The sequence below is a fragment of the Cyanistes caeruleus genome, chromosome 2 (assembly GCF_971803275.1).
Source record: "Cyanistes caeruleus chromosome 2, bCyaCae1.hap1.1, whole genome shotgun sequence".
Classification (NCBI taxonomy): domain Eukaryota; kingdom Metazoa; phylum Chordata; class Aves; order Passeriformes; family Paridae; genus Cyanistes; species Cyanistes caeruleus.
Window position 1 is genome coordinate 21991343 of NC_141702.1, and position 19393 is coordinate 22010735.

At 32.6% G+C, this 19393-nt stretch overlaps 1 protein-coding gene across 4 annotated transcripts in view; it reads right to left on the reverse strand.

The window, feature by feature from the left end:
• Positions 1-19393, reverse strand: part of CSMD1 (CUB and Sushi multiple domains 1) — a 1072055-nt gene that overhangs the window by 245824 nt on the left and 806838 nt on the right. For all 4 annotated transcript variants that reach the window (XM_086876027.1, XM_086876026.1, XM_086876028.1 and 1 more), the window contains exons 13-14: positions 3929-4111; positions 1741-2067 (exon numbers count right to left, since the gene is read on the reverse strand). In XM_086876027.1, coding sequence (XP_086732153.1) covers positions 1741-2067; positions 3929-4111 — 510 coding nt within the window. The remainder of the gene's footprint in view (positions 1-1740; positions 2068-3928; positions 4112-19393) is intronic.

A 19393-nucleotide genomic window follows, 5' to 3' on the forward strand; every position in this document is an offset into this window, starting at 1 on the left:
AATGGGGGTAATAAAAACCATCCCTTTAAACTTTGTATCTTGTTTTTGGTTTTTTTTTTGGAGGAGGAGGAGAATAATATTTCAGTTGTAATACAGTTGGAATAATATGTAACACATATAACATAGTAATGTATAATTCAAAATATAGAAAATTTCTCAATAAAAAGTCAACTTCAAACCGGATAACATTCACACATATGCAACATAACTGGAACTCAGAAGTTTTTAGATATATGTGACTTAGATACACAAGAACAATTTGCCTAAATTTTCCTCTGGACAAAATCCAGCTGTTTTGCCTCCAACATAAAGGAATTAAGGTTGTTTAATCTGAAGAAAGGTAGGCTGAGGGGAGTCCCTACTGCTCCCTTCAACTACCTGAAAGGAGGCTGTAACAAAGTGAGTGTTTGTCTCTTCTCACAGGTACCAAATGATAAAGCAATAGGAAATGTCTTCCCTTTTTACTTCCTGCCATTTTTAAAAGCACAAAACTGAAAAATTATCCCTTCCAATAAAAGCAAAAAGACCAATTAAGGCATCTAAAACTTAAAAAATATTAAAATGAATGAATTCCAGCTTTACGTGGGTAATCTTTCTAAATAATGCAAGGAAACACCTTGGCCACAAACACTATTATTTTAATTGACACAATACAGGAACATTGCAAAAGGTCTCAAAGACAACTTCATAGTCAATTAACTTCTATATTCTTAGAAGATCATTTCTTCAGCTAAAATGATAACTTCTGTATAAGTAGTGTCTTTGAATGACTCATAAAAAGTCATAAAAAAGAGTTAGCAATCTATGGCAAATGTAAAAATGTTTTCTACATGACAATGCTGTTACTAGTTTTCTATTGAGAGTACTGTTTAGTAATATATTTTTATATAAACAGAACTGAGTGCCATCTGTGGCCAGATATTTCTTAGCCTGGTTCCCCAAACAGAAGAGATGATTTTCTCAGTAGCTCTCTATATGTACATGATTGGTAGGTCCACATTTAAAAACTTTCGGACTGATTGTCCAGTTACACTTAAACTTTGTACATTTGCAAATTGCCTTCTCAAGGGTAGAGTATTCTTAAAATTCTTAAAGGGACAGTAGCTAGATGGAAGAATGATTTTAAATTAGTGTATTCTTATAGGAAACTCCTCTGCATCAGTTCAGCTTTGTTCTAGACACTAGAAAAACCACAGAGTGGAACTGTTATGTGGAATGCAGAAAACAGATCTCTATTCTTAGGGGTTTGCATTCTCAGATTCCACCTCATTCAACTAGAAAAAAACATACAAAAGCAAAGCAGGTTCCCAGAACTGTTTATTTGCTCTGATGATTACTTTTATGCTTTTCTGATTAAAACCTCAATATTTGAGATCTAAGATTAATACCTTTATGAACTTATTTCTGATGTTTCTATTGGAAAGTATATTAAATTGCATGCACTGGATACTTTTATGTGAATGATCTGGGCTTTAGTTATGGGGTCTACATTTACACAGTATGAAAAAGAAAAAATAAATAATAAATAATGAAGGGAATTCCTCAGCACTATCACAATTAAAATAAATGAATGATAAGGAATCAGATACACTAATAAATACAAGGAAGACATCTAAAAATACTGAAATTATACAATCATGAAAATTTACTTCTATGTTATAAATATAAATAGGTTGTCTGTTTTAATTATTATGAAGGAAGCATATAAATAGGTATAAAATAAAATGCAGAAGTTCTTACTTGTGTAAGTGATATTAAATCCTCTTCCAGTGGTAGAGTGATCTGACTGAAATTCAAGTCTTACTATGTGCCCACTACTAGCCAATTGAGGAGGAACCTCATTGCCAGAAAATGTGCCAAGAGGTGGTAGATCTGAAATCCCATCATCTTTGATTGTAAGGTAGTCAAATTGAGGTTCTACATCAAAGTCGTTGAAAATCAGATGGATTCTACTTCCTGGCTCTGAGATGATTAACCAAACACAATTCATATTGTTCCCATATTCCTCAGGATAATTTGGAGAAAGAATAATTCCAGATGGCGTGGTGAAGTTGAAGAAACATGAAACTAAACGAAAGAACAAAAGGATTCTCAAAATACTATACACAAACTTTATAAATGCTTGTCTATTTTTTTTTTATTCTTGTGGAAAAGGATGATTTTGAGGCCTGAATTTCAAAACTACTACACATGCAAGCAGAAAATGTTGAACACTTTCAGAACAGCTCTCCAAGGTTTTGGTTTTTTTTCTTTCCCAAGTGAATCCGAGTGACTGAAGCAGGGCATGCAAGAGATTAGCATGTAACCAATACCAAGGAAAGCAAAAGTAATTCTTGATGCACCAGAATTTGCAAAAAAATGGCAGGTTTGTTCTAAAATTAGGATGCAATCTCCAAATAAAAGTGTTTTTTTTTCAAAATATGCATTAAACTGTATTTACCAAGAGAAAAAATATAAAAGGCCAGTTTTGTCTGTAGTATACAAAGTTCATACTGTAAATAACAGTGGAAATTGAGATGTGATTGAAATCTTAATAATATATGGTCTGAACTTATTTTACCCTAGTTTCCCTTTGATGACATAGAACATAATGAAAATGATGCACAGCTGTCACCCTTTTTTACTCTTTTGAGCCAATTTTTGTCGTGACGTTGCATAACTGGTTTCAGTGTTTTGACCTTGTGCCTGGTACTGTAGCCAGAAGTGCAGTATATTCAGAAAGGGGAAGACTCACTATTAGTTAACACAAAGGACAACCATTATTTAGCTCTTCAAATGTGTCAAACTGAACTCAGTGTATGTAAATAGATGTTATAGATTCCATGCTCTTTCATAGGCCATGTGCATACGTAACACTGGAAGCATAGTAAAATATTCTACATTCTCAACAGAAACTGATATAGCAATCCAGCTATATCAATGCAATACAGCATCATGAAAAAAACACTTCTGTCTTCAAAGGGAGCTGCAGCTGAACTGTCTCTGTGCCTAGGCTTTACATGCCTTTATTTAGACACATTTCAGCTTTGCAAGACATATTGAGAATTATTCTGGACCAGAGCAATCTTGCTCAGATTGTTAAGTCCTGTACCAACATAGCTTCAAAGTACATACATGTCCAAATAGAGTAGGACACCTCACAAAGGTTTTTATGGCTGTCAAATCCAGTACTGATTTGCATGACTATTTATAGGAAAATTTAATGTGATCTGCTGAACTGAAATGCCTAATATACCTGTGTACTTGAAAGATTTGCTCTAGTTTACAAGAAAGATAGAAAAAAAAGGTAAAAAGCCCAACCTAAATAAATATCCTCCCAAAAAAACAAAAACACACAAACTAACAAACAAAAAACCAAAAAAACCCTCAACCAAACATGCCTCCCCCCCTGAAAAAAATCAACAAACCTCTCTTATACATTTTATTTTTTGAAACACAAATCAAAACTAATGATCTTACCTAAACTTTTCCTGTTTGATATTCTTAACTTCTTTATATTCATATTCAGACCTTTGTGGTATATCACAAAAAAAAAAGCCAAAACAAAAAACAAAACCCACTCTTTTCTTATGTGGATCTGCAGGCTGCTTTGCACTGCCAGAATGAAATGTGTATGTGCCACTGAGTCCTTTTGAACACTTATCTGCTATTAGGAATAGCACATTTAGAATCTAATTCAACACGTTTACATTAAGAGTGTTAAGTGGTTCAATTACATATAAAATGAGTGTAAAGAACATTCTAAAAACAGTTCTGCGTGATGTTCTCCATAAATGAGCTTCTGAGTCAATTGAAAAAGAAACCAAACCATGACGGACAAAGTCTTCAAGTTACTTTGAAGATTTTCCTGTTGATTAGTCACAAATGTTAAGAAATACAAGAGGTTAAGGTCAGAAAAGTAAGATAGAAAAAATATAATAATTCTTACAGACACAGCTGGGTTTGTTGCCAGACCACTGGTTATTTTGTTGACATGTAATCATTCTCTCTCCCACAAGTTCAAAAGCTGCTTGACATTCAAAGGTAAGCGTGTCTCCATGCAGAAAACTGCTGCCGGTCCTTTTCCCATATGATGGAATTCCAGGATCTCCACAACCTCCTTTCTCTATTTCTGAATATCAAAAAATTTAAATACAATAAGAAGAATATATTTGCAACCAATTTATATGTCACTATCAGAAGTACTTTCAAAATATTTGGCATTATACATTAAACTGAGATTTACAGCTGAAAATGAACTAGAGGTAAATGATGCAAAAAAGCCTCAAAGACGACTTAGCATCTGAAGTCCTTTCACAAGCTAATAACTTCCATACCTGCATTGCTGAAAATAACAAAATACTTTCATTTAACTGCATGTCTGCACCAAATTACAGCTTATTTGAAGGTAAAATTATAAAGCCACAGTCTCCATCCTACCCATGGAGATATACTACACGTAGGTCATTTTTCTGGCAAAGTACTTGTTCTGAAGAATCTCTTCACTCTCACACCTGCAATTCCATTTATAAGTCTATTATCAATATGATTAAAAGTATATAATTTCCTAATAGAGTCAATAAATTTCAGTTTAAAATAGCTTAAGTATAATAAAAAAAAACCCTGAGGAATTATTTCTTAAGCGCATACCACATTTTTTCCAGCTGCATTTAGCTATGCTGGAAATAAACTAACATTTTGGACACTTCAAGATATTCCCTAGGAGATCTGTTTCTTAAATTATTTAATTTGTAGATCTCAAATCTATACCAGATAAGTCTATAAAAAATTCAAGTCTTATGAAATTTATGAATACCATAAGTATTAGAAAAGAAAATGTAAGTATCAATTGCCTCTGATAGAATCATCTTACAAAATAGTATACAAATGGCTGCCCATCAGAAAATGAAGGCTCCATTTTTTTGCCATTAAATGGAAAGCAATTTTTTTTTAATTAACTTGCCTTTGATTAGAAAAAAGAACAACAAAGTACTTCTGATTATATAAACTATGTTGCTGCAAATGTAATGAAATTATGTAATCTGTTTCAAATGAAAGTACAGATAAGCATGTACAGAAAGTACAGTTCTTGGTATTTAAATATTTCACAATTCAGTTCAAGGTATAAAATCAGAAACATTCGAGATAACAAGAAAATTAAACTCACTGAGTAGTATTAAATATTAACATAATTGAACACCACTGAAAATGTTTGCTGTCAAATATTGCTAAATCTAATAATATTAAATCCCAGCAGAAGTGCATACCTTGACACAGCAACAGAAATTTTGATACAGAATACAAAATCATGATATGTGAAGTCAATCCATTATGTTTACACCCTTAAAGCAGTCATTAAGAGATTGTTGACAGATATATTCAGAAAGGTATGGCACATATCTCACAATTGTCTTGGTTTGAAAAGACAAGTGTCTGCTAAGGAAGGCAAAAACTTTTCTTGAAATGGGAAAATGTAAACTACCCTCCCCCCCATCCAAGACAAAAAATGTAAGAGTTTGCTTGGCCTGCTGATGATGCTGTGCCTGATATTCCCATTATTATTTTATTAAAATAATTTGTCTTAAGAGAAAGTTAGATTGTATAAATTAATAAAAGCATTTTCCAAAATATACAGTACATAAATAAAATAAAACATTGGGAGAGCAATTTTATAAAGAATATTTCTAAACAAAATTTCAAAATTATACATACCAATGCTTTAATGTAGCATTTGTCTGTTCCTACTGAGATATCGGTTTACTTCCACAGAATAACACTAAAACCTGTGTTTTCAGCTATGCATGTATTTACATACTTCATGAAGATGTGGGGAGCCACAGAAAATCAGAATATAAATTTTAATCACATTTTAGAAGTCCATCTCCCTCAAGACAGCAGAGCTGCATCTAATCTAGCATGTGAGAATGATCAGAAACTCTTCACCAAATTTAGGAGATGAACCAAATACTTTGTTATTAATGTATCACCTTTCATCCAAGAGTGCCCACATGGGCATATGGTAATATATAATTCAGACTTGTAAATTTCTTATTTGCAAGCACAAAAAGATGCACAAATTAAAAATATTACCACTAATTTCAGATAAAACACTTAAAAATTGTTTGATTCTTTGGAAAAATTAAGTTTTAATAAAATATGTCTCAAAAAACCCCAACTAAATGATAAATCTAAGGTTGAATGGTAACTTTCAGGTTTTATTCTTCAATAGAAGAATTTTTGAAACAAACTATTTTATATTGAAAAGCCAAATAACTAATAAAAAATGTCAAAATTAATTATATTAATTTTATTTCTTTTTAAACATTTAGGGTCTGTTCTTGTTTGTTCAACATAAAAACAATCCAGAAAACATGACAGATTTATAAAACTCTTCTGAGGATATCTTATTTGCATTTTGACAATAAATAGCTTGAAAAATTCCATCCAAGTCTAGGAATCTATATCTCCACCATCTTTAAATTGAAGACCATATGTATCCCTAACAGAAATGTACTCTTGTCAAAAGTAATTCAGGCTGACAGAAAACATTCCCTGTAATTCATAGAATCATCATAGGGTCATAGAATTTGGGTTTGAAGGGTCTTTAAAGATCTTCTAGTTGTAACCCCTTTGCCATGCATAGGAATACTTTCCCAAGTTCCTCAGATCTGGCCTGGTCTTGAATACTCCCAGGGATGAGGTATCCACAACTTCCCTGGGCAGTCAGTGCCTCAGCACCCTTATAGTAAAGAATTTATTTCTAAAATCTCATCTAAAGCTACCCTCCTTCAGTTTAAAGCCATTCTCCCTTGTCCTATCACTAGATGCTGCTGTGAAAAGTCCCTCTGCAGCTCTCTTGAAGGCTTTGGTTAGGTACTGGAAGGTGCTCTAAGACGTTCACAGAAAGGGTTGTCAAGATCAGAGCAGGCAGCTCAGGGAAGTGGCTGAGTCACCATCCCAGCAGTATTTAAACAATATTTAGATGTGGCACTGAGGGATGTCATTTAGTGGTGGAATTGGCAATGCTGAATTAGTGGTTGGACTGATGATATTAAATGGTTCTCTGGTTTGCTTTAGCAAAAAGCTACATTTCCATTAAATTAACAACCCAAAACTAAGGGAAGATGCAGAAGACCAAACCAATGGTTTTGTATTTACACATAAAGAGTACTCTTCCCTTATAGCTAGATCTAGAGTAGTAGGCATGTAATGATTCCTAACATTTTTCTGTCCTCCGGGATTTTGCACAGATTTTTTTTCTTCATTGTTCTTTCCAGTACCTGTTTGACTTGTACTGATTTAAACAGTGAAAATCTTTTTAAAATATCTAAATACAGCTGAGATGCACTGTGTGCATTGCTCCAACACATGCATTGATTATTCTGTTTCATAAATTGAAAAGATTTTTTGTGTCATTTTGCTAAAAAAGAGAACATTTCAGACTAATTCTGTTGAAGTTATGTTGAGCTCTTAGGAAAATCCTATGGGATAGAAAATGTTCTTTAAATAACAAACATGAAAATAAAATCTTTGCTAACCTATTTAGCATGGCAATTAAAGCCCTGTTCTTGTAGGATTACTCTGTGTACTCATTCAATGTTGGACTTCTTTTGATCTGAGTTCTTAGAGCTGTGTGAACTTCATGATGTTTGCACATAAACACTCAAGCCTAAATTTAAACATCAGCTTTCTCTGGTTACCAAAATATTAGTATTGATCTTATGCAATTGTTCTTAGCTTTCATGTACCCTATTTCAACAGCCTGGGGAAAGAGACTTTTCATCATGTTTGTAAACTAGAAATATTTACTCAGTTTCAGGGAATATTCCTTCTTTAATATTAGAAGAATGACAAGATTAGATTTCTGACTGTCACATTTCTGTTACTCTGTTTTCTTTCAAAGGAAGAAATATGGCAATTCAAAAGCGATATTAAGCATTTAAATATGTATCATGCCTACTATTTGAAAGGTGTCACATTGCAATTCAAGTATTTTTTGATATAAAGACTTTGACTACTGTATGTGAAATACATAATAAAATAATTCATAGTTTAGAAGATTTTTAACACTTAAAATTATTATTCATGGTAGGAGTAATTTACCTTTTTATCCCCCTTGTTACTAGATTAAAAATACAGTTTAAATTAAATTTTTAGTGTTGCTGTGATTTCATTCACACTATTCAATATTCTAGCTCAGATGATTAGTGAATCATCTTATCATTAAATCTGAATCTGGATACAACCCAAAGAATATAAATAATTATCTCACACATTACTAATCCGGATGTATAAATACTAAATACATGTTTTTAACACATGTGAGTTGAGCAAAAATCAATTTTTGAGATATAAAATAAACCAGGTTTTTATCAGAAAGTTATCTGAATCCTAAACCAATTATTTGACAATATTTCATAATTATCATCTTAGTTATAGACAGGATAGATCAAGGGAGGCTATGAACTGTCACAAGTATACATTTCTCCCCCCCCAAAAAAAAAAAAAAGTATTTAACATTTAAACTCTGAGAGGTCACAGAAATTCATGTTCCATATGCAAGAAAAGTAATGATTTATTTTATTTCCTCTTATTTCTCATGCCTCCCTGTGTTAACAGTCATAATACCAAACGTAGTTTAAAAACACAAAGGCAAAACTCTTGTACAAACAGAGCCTTATAAAAAGAGAAGGGATAGAAAAAAATTCAGGATTGCAGAAGAGGACATAAGTAAAGGAATGATATTAAATATATGATTCCTGTAATGGAACACAGGAACTACTACTGAAAAAGAAATCTGTAAATCAAAACTAATACAAAAAAATATTTCAGATAGCACATAATTGGACTGTAAAAGTGGCTGTTAAAGCCAAAATGAGGTTGGCCTACCACAAAAAGAGGATGGCCTTACATGACACTTTTATAAATGATCACAATTTTATCATTATTCCAGTAAATTTCTTCAAAGAAATTTAACAATGCAATTTATTATCAGGCTCCAAATATAAAAAGAGAAGGCCTCCTTCACAGATCATATAGTTCCCAGCAGCATTTTAAAAGACTCTCACATTTTCTCTGAAATTTTTTGTCCTTGCTGTTATCAAACAGACCACAGATCATATCCAGTAGATTAATTTTTGCTGCTTCCACCTTATTGCATTCTGTATCAATATTAAAAAAAAACAAAACAAAAATTACTTTAGAATCAGATCGATGAAAGAACAACAACTTTCCTAGGAAGTCAATTTAAGCTAACAGTTCACTATCATAGCATATGGTGGCCTGCTGGTAATAATAATATCATATTGCATCATCTCTTATAAAAATCCTTGAAAGCAATAAAACAATAAAGCAGAAAACAAGCTTTATAATATGCTCTTTAAGTTTTATATTTGCCATGTACTTAAATATGTTATTACAGAATGCAGAAAAATAAAAGGTTGGTTTGTTTACAATCAATTTTACATGTTGAGGGGTAGATGCAGGTCAAATCTGAACAGCAATGAGGAAGAAGAGTTTTGTTACTTGTTGCAAAACCTAGTGATGATATGATACTTTCTAACCAAACATGTTAAATTCATTACCAAAATTTATAGAAAAATAAATCTGGGGAAAACCCCCCATTATTATGAGTTTTCAGGCACAATGATATGTTCTGATTCGACAGTTAGGACTCCAGCTGTCTCACATACTAGGTCAATCCATGAAACTCTAAGCTGCTAAGAATTACTGGGAAAGGAATACTACAAAACAAAGAGTAGCATTCTGTCCTCACACAAAAACCTTCAAAACTTTCATTTCCATGCTGAATTTTACATGTAGTACTGCTCTTCCATTTAAAAAAAGTAATATTAGAACTTGAGGAGGAAAACAAAAGATCAAAGTTACTGAGGAAATGAGGACCAATTAAACAGACTGCACATCTCTTCTAGGGGGTGAAATACATGTGTTCAAAAAGTTTTTGGACAAGTACATGGGAGAAAATCTGAATGAAAGACATATTATTTGAGGCATGCATCACTGGAAACAGAGAAAATACTCTGTTTCTTGATTTATCACTGTATAATTGACCATTTCGTCCCTAAACACCTATACCAATATGCTTTTGGTCTCACTGTAGATTTTTAATCAAATGTTTTGTGATGAGGAACATGATATTGTTCAAATTATAGTGTTCATCTTGCTTTATTACTACAAAGAGTAAGGACTGTCAGCACAAAGGACTGAGCAGTGCCTTAGACAAAAAGTTAGCATGAGGTTACCCTGTGGAAAGAAACTTAGAATATTATTGAAAATAGGAAGTACAGGAAAAAGGAATTTCATCTCCCTCAGAAATTATCAGAAAAACATAAGGGTGAATATCATGAAAGGGCAAACCATGGAATGTGGCAGAAGGCAGTAACAAAACTTGTAGAATAAAATTGTCATTAAAAGAAAAATAGCTAGCTGGAAAGGAGAATGAAGAACACATTCTCTTATCTAGATAAAACATGTTTAAATAGAATTAAGAGAAGGGCAGGATAGGAAAAGAACAGCTTAAGGACCATTTAGAAAATGCAGACACATTCGAGGGAACAGGACCTAATTAAATTCAGTACTTAAACTGAAGCAGTCAATGAACTATTAGCAATTATCTTCAAGAACTTATGGAGAACAAGGGAGATCCTACATGACTGAGCAAGGTCGCATATATTAACTGTATCAAAAATTGGAGGGAAGAGGAACCAAGGAATTAAACAAATACCTGTGTGTTTAATTTGTCCCCTCAAACAAGGAAAATTATATGCTTTATTTTCCTTTATAGTGGAATATACTTAAACATCTTAAAATTATCTTAAGTCCTGACAAGAAAGACATTGTAGTTGTCTAGAAAGAAAATCAATGAGCTCTCACTAGCAAATCATTTGTAACAGGATTGTAAATTCAACACTGATCCTAAGCAAAGTAATGGAACCACCAACATAAAACACTATTTCTGAAGAGTTAAAAGACAAAAATATAATTACCAGTACTTAACATGGTTTTATGGAAAATTTGCCATGTCATACAAACAATATGTTTTTCAGATTATAAACTCGGATGACAAAATATATTTGGACTTCTTTCAGCCATTTAAATTAGTGACACATGGCATTTTAATTAAGAATTGGCATAATAGAAAATTAATTTAGCACACATTAAATGGATTGAAATTAGATAATTATAGCATTTTGAAGAAAAAATATGGACTAAGAATTATCATTAGAAAATATTACTTCTTCAATTACCTGAATCTATACGTGTGTTAAAAAAAAACCAATCCTAACAGTTTGTTACAGAAATATTACAGAAAAATAGGTCAATAACAATGCCACACTATTTTCAAGATGTTTTAACCTGACATATATTATAGGTGTATGTCTTCTGAAGCACATCTACCCACATAAGCACCACTTTTTCTCATGCTCTTAAAATAAACCCTCACAAAAATCTCAAGCCTATGGCAGCTAAGAATTTTGTAAAATAAAATTAGTACTAGATGGGAGGACCTTATTTTCTCTGAATATCTACTTCTTTACCTAAAGGCCTCCCCTTTAAAGACCAGGAGTGATAAGTACAGTTTCATAAAACAAAATGAAAGATTAAAATCATGCGTGGACTTGCTGGAGCTTCAATTCTGTACTTTTTTAATGCAGGTTGTAGAAGAAGTGCTCAAATGAAAAATGTTAGCTTTGGAAGCAACTGAATGTACCAATACTAGTACAGTGTGGACATCCAATTAATTTTTCTTTATTATGTTTCAGTAAAGAAGGATGAAGTATTGATCCAAAAATATTCTTCTGAAGAAAAAAAATAAAAAGAAAAAGAGAAAACATCTTTAGGCCTTACACGCCTATATTCTGCCCTTTCAGGATAAATCCTGCCCTCTAGTGTTGGATTCGGTCCAGCATCTTTTAACCTTTTTTGGCAATGCACATGTTCTCAAGATCTCAAAGTTTCTCTCTTTGGTTAACTCTGAGACTGTATTGCATGGGTGCTCTTTCCATCTACAGAAACGTTCCTTTTGTTCTTATCTATATCTTGTATGTTTCAATTTTTTTTCCTGTGCCTCCATCCTTGTTGGCTCCTGTCCCCTTGGTCACCCAAAATTTCTGGGATGGGGTTAAGGAAGATGAAATTTCCTTCTCTTTCCAAAGATGCTGACATGGCCAAGGCTTACCAGCAGGAGTTTTCCCAAACAAAACACACTTTCTGATGAACATAACCTAACACAAAACTACCCTACAGACAAGTAAAGGAAATCTCACATCTTAGAATTCAGTCTGGAAGCTATTCCATTGAAACAGATCCATATGTACATGTAAATATTTTGTAGGCATAGTATACATTCACTAAAAGAAACAAACAAACAAAAATTCATGTGTTTTTATCAGTGAGAGCAATCAAAAACTGAAATTTCATGGAGGCACAAAGGGGTGTCTTAATGAGCATTAACTATCTATTTGACTTTGCATAGACAGATTTGACTTAGTCTTAAAATTTCCATTCAGCATCTTGGTTTTCCATTTTTACACCCAGAAGAAAAAAGGAAGGAGGACAGGTTGGGTTATTATGGGGATTTAACAGTGTTGGTTGTTTTGCTGAAAAATGTCTCTCTGAACACTGTCTGTAGAGGTTAACTGTACAAACCTAAAAACCACAGCAAACTTCTACACGGAAATCCTGTGTCTGTAACTCTACAACAAAGTTTAACTATGGCCTTCATAGAATAACCAGGATACAATTAAAATCTGTTCATTAAAAAAAAAAAAAATTTAAATAGCGTTTGACAAATACAGTGTTGTTTTGGTTTGCTGCTGGGGTGGGGATTTTTTTTGTGTTTTGGTTTTTTTTTTTCCAAATAGCACAAGGGGGGAAAAATTTAAATTTATATTTATGTTGTTCCTATCAGGTTCATGTTCTGGTGAAAACACATCCAAATGTCTGTACTGTAGAGAAGCAAACAGATCAGGCATAGTCAGATTGTTCTATATACTTTCAATCTTGGCAGATTAAAAGGCAAACCAAATAAATAGGTTGCATCCACTTTTCTTGAGCATATAGTGAGTGGAAATTTAAAAATGGAATTAATTGAATGAATGGAAAGTAGGAAAAAAAATATTTTTGACATACAATTTTTACTAAAATCTGTTAAAATTCCTCCTCTTTTTCTGCATATTATTTGTACCAAAATGGCACAGGAAGAGCTTCTGGCCATGGTTCCAAGCATCTAATTAGATTTTGAACCAAACTCAATATGGTAATATTTGGAAACACAGTCTGGCAAAGTTCAGTTGCAAGCTGAATAAGCTTGAGAAATTATACCCAACAAAACTCAGTAATCTTTTCTACAGAATGCTAATACAGCACAATAGAAAAAATTAACAGACACAAGCATTTTTACCTTGTTCTCTCTAAAGGTGATTTTAGAAAAACATTTCACTGTTTCAGAGGTCATAGAGACATTAGCAAACTGAAAGTGGCAACAAATGTTAAGACCCTGGAATTATCAAACACAGATAGATTGAAATGTGGTGGGTACTGTAGATCATAGGAAATATCAAAAAGGTTTATATTTTCTTCTTTTTTTTTTTTTTTTTTAAGCATTTAAAGTCTTAGTTCTTCAAGGAAGGCTATGCAAGTGCACACATGTTATTATCACTCTTTAGCATTGAAACAAAGCCAAATATATACACTACCTGATAAAAATGGTCCTATTTTTTTTTTCAAACGATTGAAAAAACACATCAACAGGCAAACCTGGAGACATAGACTGGAAACAATTTACATATGTATTTACAAGGACTCATGCTTCATTTATTTTTTATATTACAACTGATACTGTTAGAGTCCCTACAAAACATTCACTGCTTTCTTTTGTGCTCTACTTGTGATGATTTTGTTTTAAAGTAAACAGTACTCTGCTTTCTAAAAGTTTCTTCAGCATCACACTATTCTTTGGACACTGAAAGGAAAAATAGAGGCCCTTTGAAAACACTACTAGTACCAAGCCTTACAAGTGAATTGTAAAGGAAATGTTCTTTTAAAATCTTTCCATGAAGGGTGCATAATGGCCTACTGAAGAAAGGCCTGGCCATGGCTATGCTGGCCTGGAAAGGTGAGAGGAGAGGTGAAGGTACAAGGCAGTAGCAAACTGCTTTTCACTGACAGTCAATGCATTGCATTCACCTTCATCTGCACATATATCCCATATATCCCATTTTTTCACTTAAAAACCTTCACTCTACAATCTTATATATGTGATGTTCTGAGAAAGCCAAGACTACATATTTTAGATAATCCACTTTCTAGTAAATATTGTTAGTTCTTAATGATAAGAATAAAACTGAGTTTTCAGAAGTGTTCATATGCAAACACAGCATGCAAACACACACATTGCTAAGTAAGGTATCATTGTAACTTTCTGTTAACTTAATTCAGCAATTCTCATGTATAATAAAATCTGAATGCATTTTTTTGTACATGCTGCCATATATACAACAAAGAAATCAAATGCACAAAGTCTGAAATTCATTCTTGATAATGTTTTAGTTTAGGAAGTATTGTTTTTCTCAAATTTCACAGCAACATAAAAATAAGCCATTATTTCATCTGAATAACAACCCCCTTTAATCTAAATTGCTAATAAAACAAGAGAGCAATATAAAAAAGGCTTCACTGGAGGATATGCTGACTTTGCAACAAGTGGAGGTGTTAGTATGTAACATCAATTTCAGTCAAAGTATAAAATTTATGTCTGTTATGAGCTGAATAGATAAATCAAGCAATGTTTATAAGGACTTGGGAAAGATAAAAAGTTCTGAAGAACTTTGAAGAACTCTTCAGTGAAATAATACTCTTTATAGAGGATCCTACTAATAGACAACTGTGCAGGATTAAAATCTTCAACTGTTGCTTAATATTTGTCACAGATCTTTCTTTAGCACCAGCCAGTATGGTGTTTTCAATCATATTTAAGATTCAAGTACAATTTTCCTTTTGAAATCATGTGACTTAGTAATCAACAGTGACATTTAAGAAATTCAATAAATGCTATGATGAAGGCACAAATGATGCAGGAACTGTCTAATGACCTAAACCTGACCATCTTTTGTCTTTTCATGGTGTTAGTTACCAAAAGAAAAGCACCCCAATAGGTGCCAAAATCCTAAAACCTGCAATTTACTTTAATGAGATGATAATAGGAATCTAGCCTAGCCTAAAAAGATGGAAAAATGCATATAAACAAGAAATTACAGATTTTTTTTAAAATATCAATAACAGCTAAAATGAATCTACTATATAAAAATATCATGATATGAGTTGTTCAGAACTCCAGCACATCATTTCTAAGACACCAGTTTTACTAAACAAATTAACACGCTGTACTGGAAATTAGCAGTGAGGGAAGTGGTCGACAGTGCACAATAATCAGGACTCCAAGGATTTGGATGAGAATCAGTGCAGGTGAAGATTTCTGTGGAGAACACCAGCACTCTGATGATAAAGCACTGGGCAGGTGCTATTTATCTGGCCTATCCTGGTCTGCCTGTGAAGAGCATCTCTGATCCTCCTCCCCTAAACCCTAGGGGCTGGATTCTTGGCCATGGAAAGACTGCCCCACCAGGTCTCAAAGGAAACTTGGAGAATCCGTCCTTGCTTCCCCCTGTAGGGCTTAACCACAACAACCTGCACACACACACTTCTCCCTAACTAGGAAAAGAACACAACTGTGGCCATTAAAGGCACACAAAAAAGGACGTGCAAAGAGACTCACTCGGATGTGCCATTGTCCTCAGATCACTGTGATTTAATCCTCTTCAGTGGATTTGTATTCTTCTGTCAAAGAAGATTAACTTGCACTTATGGAGGGTCAAAATGTCACCGAAGGAGAGTGCTTATACAGGGATTTAAGGTAGATTACTCAGCTATATATGTACTTTAAATTTATTGTACCTTGTTAATTTTAACATTTATGAGCATCTCCTTGAAGACGTAACAGACATTTTTAAAAAATAAAGGTAGTTCCTATTTCCAGGGCTTTTATACCTGGGTGTACCTTAAGATTCAGAACATGGCCTTGATTTATAACAGTAAATGTAAGATTAGCTGCATTATTTTAAAAGTTTATGCAAAACTTACTGAATTAATTTTGTGGTATAAAATGTATTCTAATACACATAAAAGAAAATCACAATATGAAGAATGCTGGGTAAATTTTGAGGGGAGAGATTATTCAGATTCCTTGAAATTATTCTAATATGTGAAATACAATTTATATATCTATAAATACATATATAAGTAATTTTTAAATGGCTACAATAAAGTCTTAGCTGGAAGGAGGAATTTCTGTACAGTGTCTTAGAGTCATTTTATCATTTTCTTCAGCTTGTAATAAGAATATACACTTAGTATTTTTTAGCAAGTTACCCTGTGTTGTATCTCAAAAAGAACTATTAGTATGGTGACATCATGCACAAACATGCACAGAAAATCCTGTGAAAGTCAAAGTCTGACTCAGAAATTATTTCTTTTTAGGTTCCAGATAAATATTGGTTTTAAGAAAAAATGCAATAATATTGCATTTTGCCTTAGCGGAGAAAATTAAATATTTATCAAGATTATTAAAACAATGTTTATTTAAAATTTATTGATTTCAGGTATAACATCACTTCTCACAGCTCATTCAGAATTTTCTTTGATAGATTACTTTAAAAAATTATCCATATTTAAATCCAAGAATTTTTGGAAATGTTAGGTTAATAATTATCCTCAATGAACTTAGGGGTCTTTTTCAACCTAAGTGTTTCTATGACTCAGTACATTCCAATGTGTGTCAGTCATCATATCATTTAATCAATTCTTTCATTACTGTTCAAAAAAGTTGGTTACTTAAAGAAACACAGTCAAGAAAAAAGCTTAAACTATGTGTCACCACTGGGGAGACAACATGAACAGCTGATTCATTACTCATTTAAAATCAAGTGTTTGATTTTTGAAAGCATAGAGTGACTGTCACGCATCCAAAGGCTTCAAAACTAAGGGGCAATATAGTTACCATGGTTTGAACCTAATAGCAAAAAAATACAGAAAGCTGGCAGAAAAATAAAATGCTCTATAAAAAGTGTTCTTATTCAAGAGAAATATCATAACATGCTATCTGTTGCTGTCTAGCTATGATGCATCTTTCTGTCTGACCATCATTTGCAGGAACTTTATAAATGAATGGAAGATGCTTAAGAATTCCAAATAATCTCAGCTGTAGATATTAACAGGAAATTCTGAGTATGTCACCACTTCATGAATTAAATAAGGCAAATTACTAAAAGAGAATTATTTTGGCCTAAAGAGTGAAAGGATTATCTATCTTCTTGGGTAACTTCAGTGGACAGCTAAATTCATGGTGCATGCACCATGTGGTGTTTTCTATATTAAAAAGTGTAAAAAACGTTTTAAAAGGTAAAACTAATAAATTGTCGACCAAACTCTTAAACTGAGCTGTATGTGCTAAGAAGTCTAGGTTTTGTTTCAAACACTTAGATTAAATTATTCAGTTCCATTTCTTACTTGTTTTCAGTAGAAGGAAAAAAGTACAAAGAATGACCTGCCAGAAGTAAAAATCAACAAACAAAAGAAGCCTCCAAAAAATCAGTTACTTATACTTAATTCTCACATACATGTTACGAGAATCTTATTTTAAAATGCCAGTTTTATTTTTACAATTTGTTCTTAGTCTTTGAAAAAAAATTATCAAATGTTAATAATGTTTTTTAAAAGCCATGGCAAACCTTAATTAAAAGTTTAAAGTCTGGAAATAGCATTTATGTTAAGGTCAAACATATTGATAAATGAAAATGGATAAAAAAAGCATAAAACATTAAATCAGTAAAGAGATCTGAGCTGTTTTCTACATGGAATGTGTTTAATTATTATGTGAAACTACTTTCCAAACAAGTTTGACTACCAGAATGACCTTCACTAAGTTAAAACATAACAATTCTCTCTTATTCAATGTTTCAATGTTTAATAATTTTATGAAGAGAAGCAGACAAAAGGTTTAAAATTAACCTGTTAAATCAGTCACTGAAAAGGTATAAATGCAGGTATGTGTCTTCTGTCAGACAGAGCTGCAGTCTGGAGGGGAAGGGAGATGGCAGCTTCCCACCTACAGTCATTTAGTATAACTAAGAAAGAATACACATGCTGCATGTTGCCTGTACCTAATCAAATTGCAAATGGGGAAAGTTCTAAGAGTTTTGGAGTTTTTACTTTTTAAATTCTGAAGTTTAAGCTGTGGAGACAGTAATAAAGATATTTAACATGCACGTTCTTATCCAGCATATTAACAGTGTCCATGATTGGCACAATAGAATGCATTGTATTAAAGACTATAGCAAAATAGGCTAACATATATTGTTAAACATCATAACTGAACAAATAGATGTCAATAATTAAGCTGATTGAGATGAGTACCAGACACTGATTATATTTCAGTGGAGCAGAGTTGAGCATAATGGTATCAAGGTCTGAAATGTGAAAATAAAAATAGGACACAAGAAGCAGAGTTACACCATTAATATAAAAATCAAAATGGAAAGTCATTTACTTAAAAAATTTTACTCCATCTGGCCATTTTTGTTTTGTTATTTTGTTAATTTAGAAGGAAAGAGTTATAGTGTATTGCATGCTTTCTCCTTTTTATTCTCTTCACTAAGCTTCTATTTGGGATTGTATAATCAAGGATTGTGGCAGAGACAGAAATTTGGTCTTGTCCACTACAGTCTGCTAATATATAAATATGCAAAACACTCAATAAGCCAAGGCATATTACTATTATATTATATTCCTCAAGCTCATATGTATTTTCTAGATGAAAAGTGTATTCTGTCTGCCACCCCTAACATTATACAAAACTCAGGCAAACATTCTCCAGTATTAAGAATTTCTTTGAAACTGCTGCAGTAATTATAAGTAACTTAGGGTTCCTCATTTCATTCTATTAGTAACCTACTGGTGGTACTATTTATTTCTTGAAAAAAAATTCAAGTATGCTGAAACTGAGAAATGCCTCTCCTAGGCTTATCTGAATAATATACTCTAAAAAGTTCAGACAAAGATATAGGAAAGCTTCTGAAAGTGATTGATAATACACTGTGGCAGAAATTAAGTGACTGACATTTGTCCATCCTAAAAACTAACCTTCCCTGTGAAGCACTACAAATAGATTCATTCATAGAATATTATGATGGAACTCTCTGACAGTTCTCCACAGAACCAAGTAGCCTTATAAAATAAAAATATTCACATGACACATATTTATTGCCTGTTGTCTAAAAGCACACACTTGAATAATGTTCTGAATACATGCAAAGATAATACAAGAAGAAAATTTGCA